This window comes from Sander lucioperca, chromosome 2 (assembly GCF_008315115.2).
Source record: "Sander lucioperca isolate FBNREF2018 chromosome 2, SLUC_FBN_1.2, whole genome shotgun sequence".
Taxonomy (NCBI): Eukaryota; Metazoa; Chordata; class Actinopteri; order Perciformes; family Percidae; genus Sander; species Sander lucioperca.
This window is the reverse complement of record NC_050174.1, coordinates 30,038,236-30,054,074: the sequence shown is the minus strand read 5'-3', so window position 1 is coordinate 30,054,074 and position 15,839 is coordinate 30,038,236. Positions and strand designations below refer to the sequence as shown.

Genomic DNA, 15,839 nt, shown 5'->3' with positions numbered 1-15,839 from the left:
ATACAAGGTACAATTTTAGTGAGAAGTGATATATGGATTTATTGGACGACATAGAGGTTATGAACCACACAACCTGAAACCGACTCCATTATTTTCTGTATTGTGTAACATAACAGCCAGTGATTCACAGGGCTAAGCTGCGCCTGAAAGCACTTTGTAAAGCACTTTGAATTGCCCTGTTGCTGAAATGTGCTATACAAATAAAGCTGCCTTGCCTTGCCTTGCCTTGCCTTGCCTTACCTTGCCTTGAAAAAGCTGCCCTTCGTTAGTTAGTTTCTCTGGTGTAATAGTCAGGGGGGAAAGTATAGTGCAGCAAGCGAGGACTCACACAGAGAACCAAAAACAGAATCTTCTTGTATTAAAACTTGTTTGAGTTCAGTTTAAAGGTGTCAGTATGCTTCTAGTATATATCCATGATGTTCCACTTCCGGGATTGCTCCGGTACCGCAGGAAATTCCACCGGATGTCCATTCGCTGATGTCCGTTTTCCTTCCGCTTTCTTTGTGTTGTAATTTTTTGAGGATTTATGAGGACTATGTTTAACTGCTCCTCAGATCTCTGCAGGGTAAATTGAGACACCAACTAGACTATCTGTCCAATCTGAGTTTTCTGTTGCACGACTAAAACAACTTTTGAATGCATGTTCCACCAAAACAAGTTCCTTCCCGAGGCAATTTTGCAGCGGCTACGTGCGGAGCTTAGCACTGCTCATGACGATTGTGATTGGTTTACAGAAATGCCAATAAACCAGAGCATGTTTCTCTCCCACCCGGGAATGCTGTGTGTGTAAGAGCCAAATAGGGACTAGTTCATCTGAAATAATAATTTAGTTTAAAAACAGTTAAAATGGTAAAAAACAATTTCATGAAAATTCATAAGAAATGTATTGGTTTAAAATGCATGATTTAGTAATGTTTAGGTCCAATAACATTTCAGTATTTTGAGCTTCCAGTCAGATAGCGCTACGTCATAGCGTAATTGATTGGATGTAGTTAGTTTTAGTTTTGAAGTTAGAGACGTTGGAAGCAACACAGTTTTTTGACCGTATTGTTGATAAAAATGTAACTATATAAATAGAGACCCTATGATTTAGTATTCTAGAAAATGTAATCTAAGTACACAGAGCAATATTGTTAAAAATGAAGCATATATTTGAGCATGAAAAAGTAATTCCTGAAAACAATATTTTTACTCAAAAAACACTTACTAGCTTTTTTCCTGGAGCTTTCAACCACATCTCACAGTATTAATGAGTCAATGTTTGAAGTTGCTCAGTCGGGCGAACTCTAAAAAGCACATTTAGTTTTTGTTGTATCTCACATTCAATGATGATTTAGAATGTGTCAACAGAATGGAGTCACTGCACTACATCTTTAGATACAACTTCAACAAAAAGAAACCATGCATACTGAGTCCAGTATGTTTTTCTTTTTTATTTCTTGACAAACACAAATCCACATGTAAAGAAGAGTCACAACTGATACTAGAGCTGCAGAAGTGCTTCAACATTTCATGCATTTCTAAAACATAACTGAATAGGAATTTGTGTTCGTGACACTGGAACATACACAGTATCGACGCCTCATCTGCTGACACACGTGTTTATTGATGCAAAACACGACCTCTCATTCAGAGCAAGGACAGTACAGGATGTACATCAAAGCATTGTTCTGCAAAATGAACACACCAGCTTCTATGCAAACCTTTTTTTATGTTTTAGCTTTCCCTTACTGTTCATCCAGGCTGTGTGATGTGTTGTAGGTTAGGGAACAACAAAGAGTAACAGTTGAAAATTCAAATCATTTTAGCAAGGTGTGTCAGACACACAATTTAAATTGAGGCAGCTATTGGAAAGAACAGAAAATGGCAAATGATGCATACTGATTGCTAAAGCCCAAAGGAGCTACATGCAGTAAAAACTCAGCTAACAAAGAGAAGTACCCACCATCTGTCCCCTTTATAAACAACTTCATGTAGCTGTTTAAGGCAGTTTGGTATTAATGACAGTTGCATTAATGACAGTTCACATAAACAAAGTCTGCTGAGTCCAATTATTTTTCGACCCAGAAAATGTTTATTCTCGCAAACACACAAGCTGCAGTAACAGTACTCTGTGTAAATCAGTACATGTTTGACATTTATTGAAGAGGAATAACCCCTTGAGATGAACCATCTCGTTTTCAAGGGGGTCCTCGAGTCCAGATACAGAAATTAACATTGACCTTACAGCGGCAGTCAAACAGAAGAAAGAAAAAAAAACCCAAAAAAACAAAAACAACAACTTACTTTACGATAATAGTAAGTGCAAAAATATATAATACATAACTCATACAAACAAGACATTCACTCATACAAGACTCTCCAAAGGTTGCTCACATACACAAACACATGAAATATATATGTACCGAAACACACATCTAGACACCAGTAAACACGTATGCACACATAAATGTAAGGGATTAATTTACATCACATAGTTATAGTACATGAACATCATAATTGGTTTGTAGCATAGTTTCTTTAGAATCAGTTAAAATTCTCTTCTGTGGGATGTGTCTTCTAAAATCTGTGAAGCATGTTTTCCATCAAAGAGCTGAACATCTAGAAATTGGTAGGAAATTTTCATTTATTTCAAAGTTGGCCAGTATTGATCTCTCTCTGAACATTTTGAAGTATGAAAGTTCATTCTTGAGCTTTGAAATAGTGTTTTGACATAACAATCCCAGCTCTTGGTCCACTAACTATCTTTTTCTAAAGCGTTCTGAGACATCACGGTCATTATCAGCAGATGAAGTTTACTCAGCTGTCAGAGAGATGGAGCTGTTGACATGCAAGCTCGGAAGTTGTAAGGGTTTCATCCATTGCACTTTCTGGACTTCTCTTTAGAAGAAGAATAATTACTTTTTTAATCCCCAGGAGGAATTCAAAATGTTCAATCCTTATTATATTATTTTACACACACACACACACACACACACACACACACACAAATAAATAAATATGCAGTTGGAGTGATGTGAAAGTGATATTAGGCATTAGATTCTTGGCTTTGGACAATTTCTGGGAGACCCCAGCGTAGACACAGAATGCTGGAGGGATTATATATCTCATCTAGCCACCTCTCTCAAAACAGGCACAACATTTCCAAGGGGATAAGAAAGTTGGATGTGATTCAAACGCATGTAAAATCTTCTGGTAGTTTTCAATTATTTGCTGTTTCAGTCACCTACAGTTGTTTCTGCGGTTATTTCGGGTGGACTTTTTATCTTACTGTGAGTCAGTGTTTTGGATATTTTGTGCTGCTGACACTGTGAAATGTTTCTTTCCATGCTGTACCGAAAACAAATTCAACCGACTCTGGCCGTGTGGCCATTCAATTGAAGTGAGAAGTAGCAGGTATACATATACCCCCATAATATTACAGTACAAGACGCCTTGTTATTTTTGATATATGAAGTTCACTTGCAGTCTGGACCAATAACGCTCAATCAGTTATTTCTTTGTGGGTGTTGTGACAGCAGAGAAGATAAATTAACCAGCACATGTAGTGTTGATAAATGACTGAAATTGTCAGTGTGCATGGATGAACATATATCTGACCTGCCATAATTTACAGAGGGATTCATCCTATGGTTTTCTGCAATATCTGCTTAGAAAACGTACTATGATTATTTGTATATCAGTACATTTTGTGTAAATGTACTGTTATTTTTTTACTTCTGGTCACCAAAAGATAATACAAGATTTGTACTGTGAGTAAATGGTGAAGAAGCGGCTCATTTACTTAACTCTTGGGCATTGGCGGGACTTGATATTCTGCAGTTTTGTAAACATTTGCTTGTTTTTCTCTATGGGAACAGGTTGGGTATGGAGCACGATGGCCAAGGCAACCGCTGCGGGGACGAAACGGCGATGGGAAGCGTGATGGCTCCTCTGGTGCAGGCGGCCTTCCATCGATACCACTGGTCCATGTGCAGCGGACAGGAGCTGAAGAGATACATCCAGTGAGTTCATATTTGCAGTTAACGGCAAAAAAAATCCAATCCTCTGAGATTCGCGTGAGACAGGAGTAGAGCTGTGACAGGAGTCGGGTCCATGTTCCTTTAACCAAAACAGCATCATGCCATCTCAAAATGGGTCATCAAGTCTTTTACTCAGATGCACAAGAATCAATTTCTGACAGGGAAAGTTCAGATAAGGGCATGACCAAACTGTTGACAGCGAGTTAGAGATGGTAATCAATCTCCATACAGGACACGTTTTTTTTTAGAGTAGCTCCCGGCTATTTGAAGTTGATGCAGAGAGAAATCAATATATTGTGTGAAAAGTGTTACTGCAGTATGAGAGTGAGAAAGCTTGGCGAGGCAGCTGTGAGGAAATATATGAAGTGTTTACAAATCATTTTACTCTTGCAAAAGGCACAAATGACTTGCCAGGCTGGGACTCACTGCAGCTGAGCCACTTTTTTTTAAGGACCCGGCCACATGCAGTCAAATCTGTCCAACTGAAATATAAATGCATAACTCGTATTGAATTTAGTCCGAATATTTACAGGTATCAAAGTGGAAATATTGCTGCTCACTTAAAACTGAGATTAAATGTTGGATCCAGGTGCGTTCCATCTGCTTTCTAATTTTAAAACGTGGCTTTCTTTTGGTTTGATAACTCATTAGGTAATTAGGTCATAAATTAAAAGTGTTTGATGGGCCCTCAAAGCACAAGCAGGCCTAGGTTAGACCATACAGTAAATAAGCCAGTATCCAACGAAGGTCGAGTCTCAAATAAAGTCACGCTAAAAAACCTTAAGGGGGTGGAATTACCTGTATAACAATGGCTCACATGGTAAATTCAACATATTCATTTTTACAGCACTAACTCCATCATTACAACAGTAGTCCTGTCATATTCACCACTGCACTGCTCTGAGTTTCCACTTCCCCAATTTTAAATGACTGTCTATCAAACTGAAAGATTCCTGCAGAAGTTTTACAATCAACACCTACAAGCCATTTGAATTGCTGGAAGGCTTTTAATTGAAACATATGTGCAGAAAGAGTTGAGTTTCACACTAGTTTTACACTAATCAATAAAGCGTCAAAGTAGAAGCAATTGGAATGACTTGAATGAATGACAACAGTATTTTTTGTTAAAAAATACAAACTCACAGCAACAGCGTAGTGAATATGACAGGACTGGGTTATTGTACTGATGGATTTAATGCTGTGGAATATATATTAACCAAGGCCACAGATGGTAGGTAGGTAGGTAGGTAAGTAGGTAGTGGGTGGGTAGGTGGGTGGGTAGATAGGTAGGTAGGTAGGTGGGTGGGTGATTGGGTAGGTAGGTAGGTAGGTAGGTGGGTGGACTTCATTGATCTCAAACTGGGACATTTCTGTTATGGTAGCAAGGTACAAGGCACACAACAGCCATACAGAATATACTAGAAATAATAAATAAGATAAAGATAAGATGAAAAAATAAAAATACCAGAACAGCTACTAAAAATATACTGAGAGGAATGAAAAGAACATACAAGTGGAGAATAAAAATGGACAACCAACATACAAAGTGTATATAATAATATAAAATATGTATACAAATATGAAGTGAATAGTGTGCATGCTGTGCTATAGTGCAGTATTGTAATCTGTGAGGAATTGAGAGTTTTATCTTACACTCACTCAAATGTTAAACTTATAAAGCAGATTAATTATCAATAGAGGTTTGTCTCAAACAGGAGATTGGTCGGAGAATCGGCGCAGCGGGTGCGGTATTACATTCAATTTATCGCACCGTTGTGACGAAAAGAGAGCTGAGCCAGAAGGCAAAGCTCTCGATCTACCGGTCAGTTTTCGTTCCTACCCTCACCTATGGTCATGAAAGCTGGGTCATGACCGAAAGAACGAGATCCAGGGTACAAGCGGCCGAAATGGGTTTCCTCAGGAGGGTGGCTGGCGTCTCCCTTAGAGATAGGGTGAGAAGCTCAGTCATCCGTGAGGAGCTCGGAGTAGAGCCGCTGCTCCTTCGCGTCGAAAGGAGCCAGTTGAGGTGGTTCGGGCATCTGGTAAGGATGCCCCCTGGGCGCCTCCCTAGGGAGGTGTTCCAGGCACGTCCAGCTGGGAGGAGGCCTCGGGGAAGACCCAGGACTAGGTGGAGGGATTATATCTCCAACCTGGCCTGGGAACGCCTCGGGATCCCCCAGTCGGAGTTGGTTAATGTGGCTCGGGAAAGGGAAGTTTGGGGTCCCCTGCTGGAGCTGCTACCCCCGCGACCCGTTACCGGATAAGCGGACGAAGATGGATGGATGGATGGTTTGTCTCAAATATAAGCCTGTTTCAAGTGGTTCTCTCTGCAGTTGAGGTAAATAAAGGGCCCAGGCCACAAACATTAATTAGGGTGGCAGTGTTGAGTCTCTGCTCAGTGTATGACACCACTGTCCCTTCTTCTTTCATTTCCTGACAGCACGTACGACTGTCTCTTGGACGACCCCTTCAAACACGACTGGCCGCAACTTCCTGAACTTCCTGGCATCAACTACTCGATGGATGAGCAGTGTCGATTTGACTTTGGAGTGGGCTATAAGATCTGCACCTCAGTGAGTACAGCCCTCAGGCTTCCATTTAGAGAACAGGTGCTACCCGCACAGTGTCTTGCCCTGTTCTAAAAAGCATGTCTGTAAGTGGAAGTCAACAGAGAAAAGAGGATGAGATAAAAGCTATTTACTCTTAAAGGTCCAAGAAATAAATGGCCCCTCAGGATAAGCAGAGCAGAGAAGATCTGGTGCACTATTTACAGAAAGATTATGATGGCAAAAACTGACATACAAGCAGAATCAGATGCTAGATTAGTAAGTACTTCTTGCTTACTGCGTACTTTACCGCAGTCACACCTGTTGTCCTGCTAATTCTCTGCAGATGGCAGAATGATAATTATTATGTCACTATTTTTGTCATCAGTACAACTTTTCTTCTTCTTTTACGGGTCACATCACCTTGATCTAAACTGACTTATAATTGATGTCACATTTCTGTGGAATCTCGGACTGAATGGGAGGTTTTTGTTCCAAAACAGAGTACAGGCTACAAAAGTGAGTTCAGAAAGTCCGAAATCTCAGCACCTGATGTGTAATTGATGCAATGATAAAGTTGATCGTATCAGGTCATGCAAAAAACATCATGCCCTTTCAACGGGACCTTTCTGTCATTTATCAAGTTTAAAAAACCTCAAAACTTTCAGGTGATGTGTCATCTTGGACTTATTTTGATTTGGGGGTAGGGTTCTGATTATGATCTGTACTAGATGACTACGCCTTTGATTTTAAATTGAGGACCCCACTGGGGATGATAGCTGAAATGTTTGATTTCAGCTTATTAAAGATTCAGGAGGTCAGTCAGCTCCATCTGAGGTTTAAAACCTTCCTGCTCTATCTTTCAGTTGAGCCAGAGTTTTTGTTGCGGTTTGCTCTTTGCAAATCAAGTCATGTCAACTTTACTGTCAATTCTGCAATATGTGCCAGACATACAGAGCAATTGAAAATACATTTCTCTCCGACCCACAGTGCAATAAGGACACGTACAAAAAGTATAATATTAAAGATAAGAAATATATACAAATAAAGATAAAAAAAGATAAGTTATATGTACAAATAAGATAAAGAAAGATAAGTAATATATACAATACAGTAACACATTCTAAATAGTGCAAATGTAAGGCAAAATCAAACAGTACAGAAAACTAAAGATGAAAATAACTAGTTTTTTGTCCTTGTTATATGTGGTGTCCTTCCACATTCACCTTTTGATATTTTTGATATAACAAACCAAAACTGCTCAGAGCAGCTATTGCATAGGTCAATTCACAGTTTCTTCAGAAGCTCAGGATTTGATAAAACTCCAGCAGTTATCTGTATCCACAGCCATTACCAGTGGTAGAAGTGTTAAGATTCTTTACCTAAAGCAGCTATAATACATTTTTTATATTAACAAAGCATCGCATCACTACTTGTCTACTTGCTGCTTGTTTCCCATTTCCTACCAACCATTAACATTTCCTGTCTCTCTTGAGCTGTTCTAAATAAAGGAAAAATCCCTATAAAAAAAACAGCCAGATAGAGACCAAAAAACTGATTTTGCCAGGTGGCCACAAACTCAAAATGAATGATGCTTTATATCTGCTTCATGGGTAAATAAGCAACAGTTTGCTACCAAGTTTGCCATATCAATAATACCAAAATGTAAAACTACTCTATTACAAGTAAAAGCCCTGCGTTCAAAATGTTGTTAATCATTTTAAAAGTGTCCAGGTGGAGCTAATCTAATCTAATTTAAATACTGTTGGGAAGTTTAACCTGTTATGTTTCATCATATTTTAGGAATGGATCATTTGATTTATATGATCTTAGTCTGTAAAGTCACTTGTAACTACAACTGGAATGAAAAGTAAAATTTTGCCCATTTAAATCTATTGGAGTAGAAGTATAAAAAAGCATAACATGGAAATGTAAGTAAAGAACTGTAAAGTGCATTTAATCAACTGTTGTACATAAGAGGAGCACTCCAGTATATTGACTTTGTTACCTTTCACTAGTGGCCATTACCCATCTCACTCACTCTCAGCGTTTTGACCAGACCGCTGTAAAGACATTTGCTGGATCTGTGCTGAGAAGTCCAGCCTGACCAAAGAACGTGATGTTTCCTTACAGCAGTTTTTTTTAATATTGACAGAAGTGTATTGATTTTGATTCACCTTTTATAAAACTCCACCTGTTGGCAGATAATGCACAGGTTGACTCAGCATGCTCACAGTCATGTTAAATCAATTATTTTACCTTGCAAAACCGGAAACATGGCAAATGTTCACTGACATAACAAACCAAGTCGATTCACTTCTAGCACCTCAAACAGCACAAGTCACAAATTGGTCCTGTCATTGTTAAGGTCAGCAGACAACAACTGCCTTCACCCCAAAGACTCACCTTGTGCTTGGACAATTGACTTGTACATTCCAAAGCGTAGCTCAAATTAGTAATGGATGCACAGCGGATCAGCGTTTAGATCTCACAGCACAAAAAACATTTTGATTTCAGGCCCTTTGTGGGCTGCAAGTCCATTTGGATCTATACTGGCTGCTTTAGTTTCCTCCCATGAATTGGCTTGACTGGACACTCAGAACTTGTCCGTCTTTATTCACACTGTAACTGTCTCAGTTTCCTGTTTTCATTAATATCTGTGGGGAGGTTTCGAGCCATGAAACCCCTGGGAAGAAAAGAGAAAAGAAAAACAAGTGATTGAATGTCGTGGCTGGCTGTTGCCTCAAACAGGATCAATAAATCGATACCTCTAAATGATTAAAGATTAAAGTGTCATGATAAGTCAGATTGACCTCAATAAGAATTATTTTACATCAATGTATGTTGGCTCACTTTTGTTATGTCTGTCGTGTTAAATTACAGTTCACATTAAGGACACTGACGTCAAGATTTTACCATATTATTTTGAGTTTGGCGTCATGGCTCTGCACATGTGATGGTCTGGAACAAATCAATCAACAGACAAGTTTAACTCAGACATGTGCCTGAAGGCCACAAATCCCTCAGCATTTGATGGATATGAACATATATTTAAAGAAACATGAACATAGAACTAAATGTTAATACAGTCGGAGGCTCCAGTGGAGGGAGTTGAATTGCTGATAGCAGGCTGTGGTGTAGCATAGGGTGACCAGACGTCCCTGGTTTCTGGGGACAGTCCCCGGTTTCGGTGACCTGTCCCCGGCTGGAGCTGTCCCCGGAAATGTCCCCGGTTTTCACTGTGACTGACAGACCCGAAATTGGAATGAAAGAAAGAAAACATTGACCAAACGTATAGTCCTGCACCCTACACAAGCAGGCTCAAGACAGCCAGAGCAAGCACTGCTCAGAAATGCTTTAGAATGCCCATATTTTACGATGCTAAAATTGCTGTTTATTTACATGGAGCCTGGTGGGTTTAGCGAATGCAATTTCACAGACTTTTTTATGTTTTAAAAAAGGATCTTACTCTTTAACAGAAAGGTCGACCTCCTTAGGAATCCTTTCCATAATGTTGTCTGACACTTATAATATTAATCTGAGCCTGTCAGTGGCAAAACGAGCACTTTTATGAACGTAAATACAAGCTGGACAATTGTCCTATTAACTTACATTGTAGCTTGTTTTGCCGCTGCCGACTGCAGCAATCTCGTTTAATACTGGACCAATGTCAAAGGAAAATATTTCCTCAATAGTTTTAATTGTATCCGATACTCAATGAGCTGTTGCAGAAACAAGCCCAGCCTGAAGCAATAAAGCAAAAGCTGTCAGATAAATGTAGTGCAGTAAACATTACAACATTTCCCTCTGAGGTGTAGTGGAGTACAAGTATGAAGTAGCAGGATATAGTGCATGCAAAAGTGTTAACCCCCTTGCTGTGACAAATTGTTTGCAAGAAAATTAACATTGAACTTACATGAAATGTTATCATATTTGCATTCTGCATACATCTCTGCACACCCATTACTCTCTGTGAAATATCTCACAAACTCTTCACTCAACACATGCATCAGTACAACAAGCGGCTCTTGAGTAATCCGGTTTTGAAATTGCAACAAAATTTCTACATGGTCTCCAACTTTATAATGTATTCTCATGTAAACTATTTATGTCAGCACATATATATATTTTTAAATTGCTTAGCCAGTGTATCCCACCATAATGGTTATTATATTGCCAGATTCCAGACAATCCCACTTACTTATATATATATCCCACTTACAAATATGAATATATATTTCTACCGGTATGCTTCCTAGTGACATTAATGCAAACATATGAAGAAAATAGTTCAGGCTACAGCACAAATATTTCCATCCATAGATAAGAATAATCAAGTCTAACCTCTGATTTTATTTTCAAAGTGCACCAGATTGATGCATTTAAACGTTAATAAATAGACAACATTTTCTTACAGGGGAGCATGCCCATGGACCCCCCTAGGGGGGCTTGTGCCCCAGTGCAGCTCTAGGTCTAGTGACACCCCTGGAGCAGTGTCCCCGTTTTAGGTTTTACAAAGATAAAAACATTACCTGTTTTGGAGGTATTTACGCTTCTAAGCTGAAAATGTCCCCAGATTTTGTCTCAGAAATCTGGTCACCTTAGTGTAGAGCTCGAGGTCTGTGTATGGAGCTAGAATAATCAGCAAATGTTTGTAAGGCAGGTTAGTGTTAGAGCTAAAACATGTGATTGGCGAATATATAGAATATGCAGTGTTGTAGTACTTGAAGAGTGGTCTTTTGAAGGTCTCGGTCTCGTCTTGGAATCAACCACATTTTTACTCGGTCTTGTCTCGGTCTCAGATAAAGAGGACTCAGGATTTTATTTCAAGACCAGTCAAGACCACAACTGCTAGATATCACTAAATTGCCTGTGTTTTATCTGCACTAAGTAAAGAAGCATAAAGAAAGGTAAGTGTAAGTGACGCTAGTGAAGCTAGCTAGCTAAAGTTATCAATCTGCCTCTGTACCAAAACTCTCCAGGAATCTCTTCACCCCTCACCCAAAGGGATTTAGCGAATATTACATATTAGCTAGTTGTGTATATACTGTATGTTTCAGTTGTTTGGTCTGGTCTTGGTCTTGACTCGGTCTCGCCCTGCCGTGGTCTTGGTCTTGTCTTGGTCTCAACCCCTCAAAGTCTCGGAATCGATACACTGGTCTCGGCTTAGGTGGTCTTGACTACAACACTGGGAATATGTGACTATAAAATTACTTTTGTGCCAGCCTGAACTACCACAAGGCTCCATTATGACCAGATAAAGATACTGGACTGTTGGCTGATTGGTTGGTTGTTCTGTCAGTTTATAAACATTTGTTTAAAAAATGCAATTTAAGTAAATTTAGGAAGAAATTCGTGATGTCTGCAATTCTTTTCTTTCTCTGAGGCAGACCAGAAATAGCCTACCCAAACAGCTGAAAGAAAATAACTGCAATGATCTTTTACTATTGAAATTACCCAAGTGAAAACACTGGCAGTCACACTAATGGGAAAAGGTATTGAACTGATTTAAATTAAAATACTAAAGTATTCATTCTCCTGCTGTAGTGCTCTTAGGTGACACCAGTTTTGAACACAAACCTTATGACAACATCTTATCCACATCTATCTTGTCATTTTATGGACTATATTTTGATTCCATGTTGAATTCTGTGCAGTGCATCACTGCAGGACATTGCAGCGGCATCAGAAAGCTCTTCCTTCCCCTAACCCAGGCATGTCCAAAGTCTGGCCCGGGGGCCAATCACGGCCCATGACCAGATTTCATATGGCCCACAGCCTTGGTTTGTGAAAGACAAGAGCAAGAGTCATATGTTGTAAACTTCAATGTTAACAAACTTTGCATTACTCATAATAAGTCATGTTTAAAATGACCATGAGGTTAAGATATTTATTAACTTCATGGAAGTTTAAGGTATTCCATACAGTTCTGTATCTGACTATGGATGTAAAAGTAAAGCAGAATTGTTTTTGTTTTTTAGATTTGTTAAAAGCCTGAGTGGCGTAGATTTGGTTACATTTTCATTTAAAAAAAACAATGACAATGAAAATGAAGATAAAAATTGTTATAGAACAGTGCGTTTGTATATAACTTTTATTCTTAAAAAAAGGGACATCTTCACAGTATCAAATCTGGCATGCTTTAAAAAAAAGTTTGGACACCCCTGCCCTAACCTGTTGAAAAAACCACGTCTGCTGACACTGAATCCTAAAAAATGTAAGCTTTTTTAAAAACAATTTATCCAAACACAGATACATACATGCAGCACCCGAACCTTGCAGAAATAAAAACACATCTCTCCCTGTTTCTTCTTCTTTTTTTAAAGATGCGTACAAATTAAATTAAATCTAGGAAATATTTTAAAGGTCCTATGACATGCTGCTTTTTGGATGCTTTTATATAGACCTTACTGGTCCCCTAATACTGTATCTGAAGGCTCTTTCCCAAAATTCAGCCTTGGTGCAGAATGTCAGCCAGTAGAGCCAGTCCCACAATGAGCTTTCCTTAGGATGTGCCATTTCTGTGTCTGTAGCTTTAAATGCTATTGAGGAGGAGAGAGGGGGGCAAGGTGGAGGGTGGGGGTGTAGCCTTGACCAACTGCCACTTTGCTTGTTTGCAAGCCATGATGTCTCTCTCTTTCTCATGGGCGGGCCAAATTCTCTGGGCATTCAAAGCAGAGAAAGGGAAGGTAACCTTCCTCCTTATGACGTCATAAGGGGTAGATTCCAGATCGGCCCATCTGAGCTTTCATTTTCTCAAAGGCAGAGCAGGATACCCAGGGCTCGGTTTACATCTATCACCATTTCTAGCCACTGGGGGATCATAGGCAGGCTGGGGGAACTCATATTAATGTTAAAAATCCTCATAAAGTGAAATTTTCATGTCATGGGACCTTTAAGTAAACATTTTTTGACCTCAATAATCACAATCATACCTTTCAGGGATCTTGAAATGATGAAAGGATGCTTGCCTCATTTTTAGTGCAACAGCAAAAATTGACAAGCCTTATGAGAGCAAAAAAGAAGAAAATGGTCTGAAGAAGTCCATTTGTTGTTGAAACATTGTCATGAAAAAAGCCCTAAACACCTAGTATTTTTAAAGCAGAGATAAGCTCAGTGTTCCATAGAAAGAGATATTCTTGCTCAGTGAATTGGTACATCTAATCAACGATTCAGTTACTGCAGAATGTACTCTAATGATACATATATTTAATGCCAGAGCAATGTGGGCGAATCTCCCTTTCTACTTAAAAATCCACCTCAACAAGCCATTATCCTGTTTAATGTTATTGTTTTCTAAATATGTGAAGGATTTGCCAAAGTAATGTAATACAAAATAGCACTGACTGAAAAAGTAAAAATAAAAAGTTAGAATTATGCTGCAAACAAGCAAAATTTTGGCAGCTCATTGACAGATGTTTCACTTGTTTTTAGGGAGAAAAAAACATTTACACCCAGAGCAAGACTCAATGACTTGTTAAATGGCAACTATTAAAGCTTAACATGTTTAATGTACCTAAACAATAATCAATGATTATCACATTTCTCTCTCATATTGCTCTGGTTGTGAAGAGCAATATGAGAGAGAAATTAGGTGATCATTGATTGTTGTTTAGGTACATTAAATCACGTTAAGCTTTTTCCTTACAATAGCCTCAATGAAGCAGAAATGCTTAATGTCAGATAACATCTATAATAATTGGACTTTGGGTTAGATATTTTGACAGTTTTCAGTGGTCATGAGGAGCAATATGAGAGAGAAATTTGGTGATCACTGATCGTTGTTTAGGTACATTAAACCACGTTAAGCTTTTTCACGTTAGGACTTAAAGCCCATGAGAGCCATGAAGAGTCAACCCACAGCCGCTCCGCTGCCCTGCTGAACATGTGAAGCAGACACCCCTCACACGGTCCAATTTTGCTGACACCTGTGCATAATTTCACAGTAGGCTTTCAGCCAAGAAATTGATTCTTGAGCAAATTCACTCCTCTAACAATATACGGAATGAATGTTTCCAATAGGGAAGCTATCTGCTCTATCAAATGAGATTACATTTGTGTGTGTGTGTTGTTAGAATAACACTGGTAAAACTTTACGGTAAGGGTACATGAATTCATGCATTAATTAATTGATGTAGGCTATGTATTATTATGCATTATGTAATTAATGATTTATGTGTTACTGCATTCCTTAATATCCCATGAATCATCAGGAATTGACATGCTCATAGTCTTTCATTCGTGACCATACATGAACAACATAACTAAAGCATTAGGTATGTGGCACATCATTATGAATTATGATTTATTAAGCATGATCATGATGATTTATTTTTCTGCAAAAAAATGTGGTCATCACTGCGCAAATTCTGATTTGAACACAACTTGTGCATAATGATGTACCCACCTTACCTAATGCTTTAGTTGATGTGTTCTTCATGCATGAGGTCATGAATGAGAGGCTATGAACTCATGTCAATTCCTGATGATTCATAAGATATAAAGGAATGAAGTAATGCACAAATCATGAATTAATTCATGCATGAATTCATAATTCATGTAGTGTTACCATAACTTTAGTTCAAGCCTGTGGCAGCAGTTCCAAATAATTTGTTTAGTGCCATGCGATGAAAAATTCTTTTCACAAAGTTTTTCACAAGTTCAGTGGGTGCATTTTCCAAAAGAATGCTTTAATTCTGAAAAATAAAGTTGGTAACACACGAAACTCACTCAGTGTCTTTTAATAGCCTATTATTTCTTAGATATGTAGGCTACATACCAAGAAAATTCATGAATATTAACTGAGATACCCCATTATGTTGCGAGCAGTAGGCCTGTGTGTGCTGTTAGCAAAATTGTGTCTCATCTGTCTATGTCTATGTCTGACCTGGGCTGGCACATGTTTACATTAAAAAGCGTGTGCGTGCACGAGCACTACGGTCACGCGCAAAGTGTCCCGGTTTTAGTTACGGGAAATCTGGTCACCCTAACTGTGCATTGTCCTACACATGTTCAGAGAGTTGTTAACAATCCCTGCATGATTCAAATGTTCAAGTGTTTAGTTCTTTCTATCAAGTCCTAATATGTAAGATGGACAGAGGAATCAGTTCTAAATTAGTGACCCTCATAGAGTGGACTTAACTATATACATTTTAAGCAATTTCAACACCTAGCACACATTTAAGAGTCAAAACTATGGAAAAAACTATGGATATCTTAAATGTATGAATTCAATAAAAAGTAAGTAATTACATAATAATGCTGGAGTTAT

General features: G+C 38.7%; 1 protein-coding gene across 2 annotated transcripts in view; it reads left to right on the top strand.

The window, feature by feature from the left end:
• adamts3 (ADAM metallopeptidase with thrombospondin type 1 motif, 3) overlaps positions 1-15,839 on the top strand; it is a 154,164-nt gene that overhangs the window by 87,428 nt on the left and 50,897 nt on the right. For both annotated transcript variants that reach the window (XM_031305463.2, XM_035996018.1), the window contains exons 9-10: positions 3,861-4,004; positions 6,463-6,595. In XM_031305463.2, coding sequence (XP_031161323.1) covers positions 3,861-4,004; positions 6,463-6,595 — 277 coding nt within the window. The remainder of the gene's footprint in view (positions 1-3,860; positions 4,005-6,462; positions 6,596-15,839) is intronic.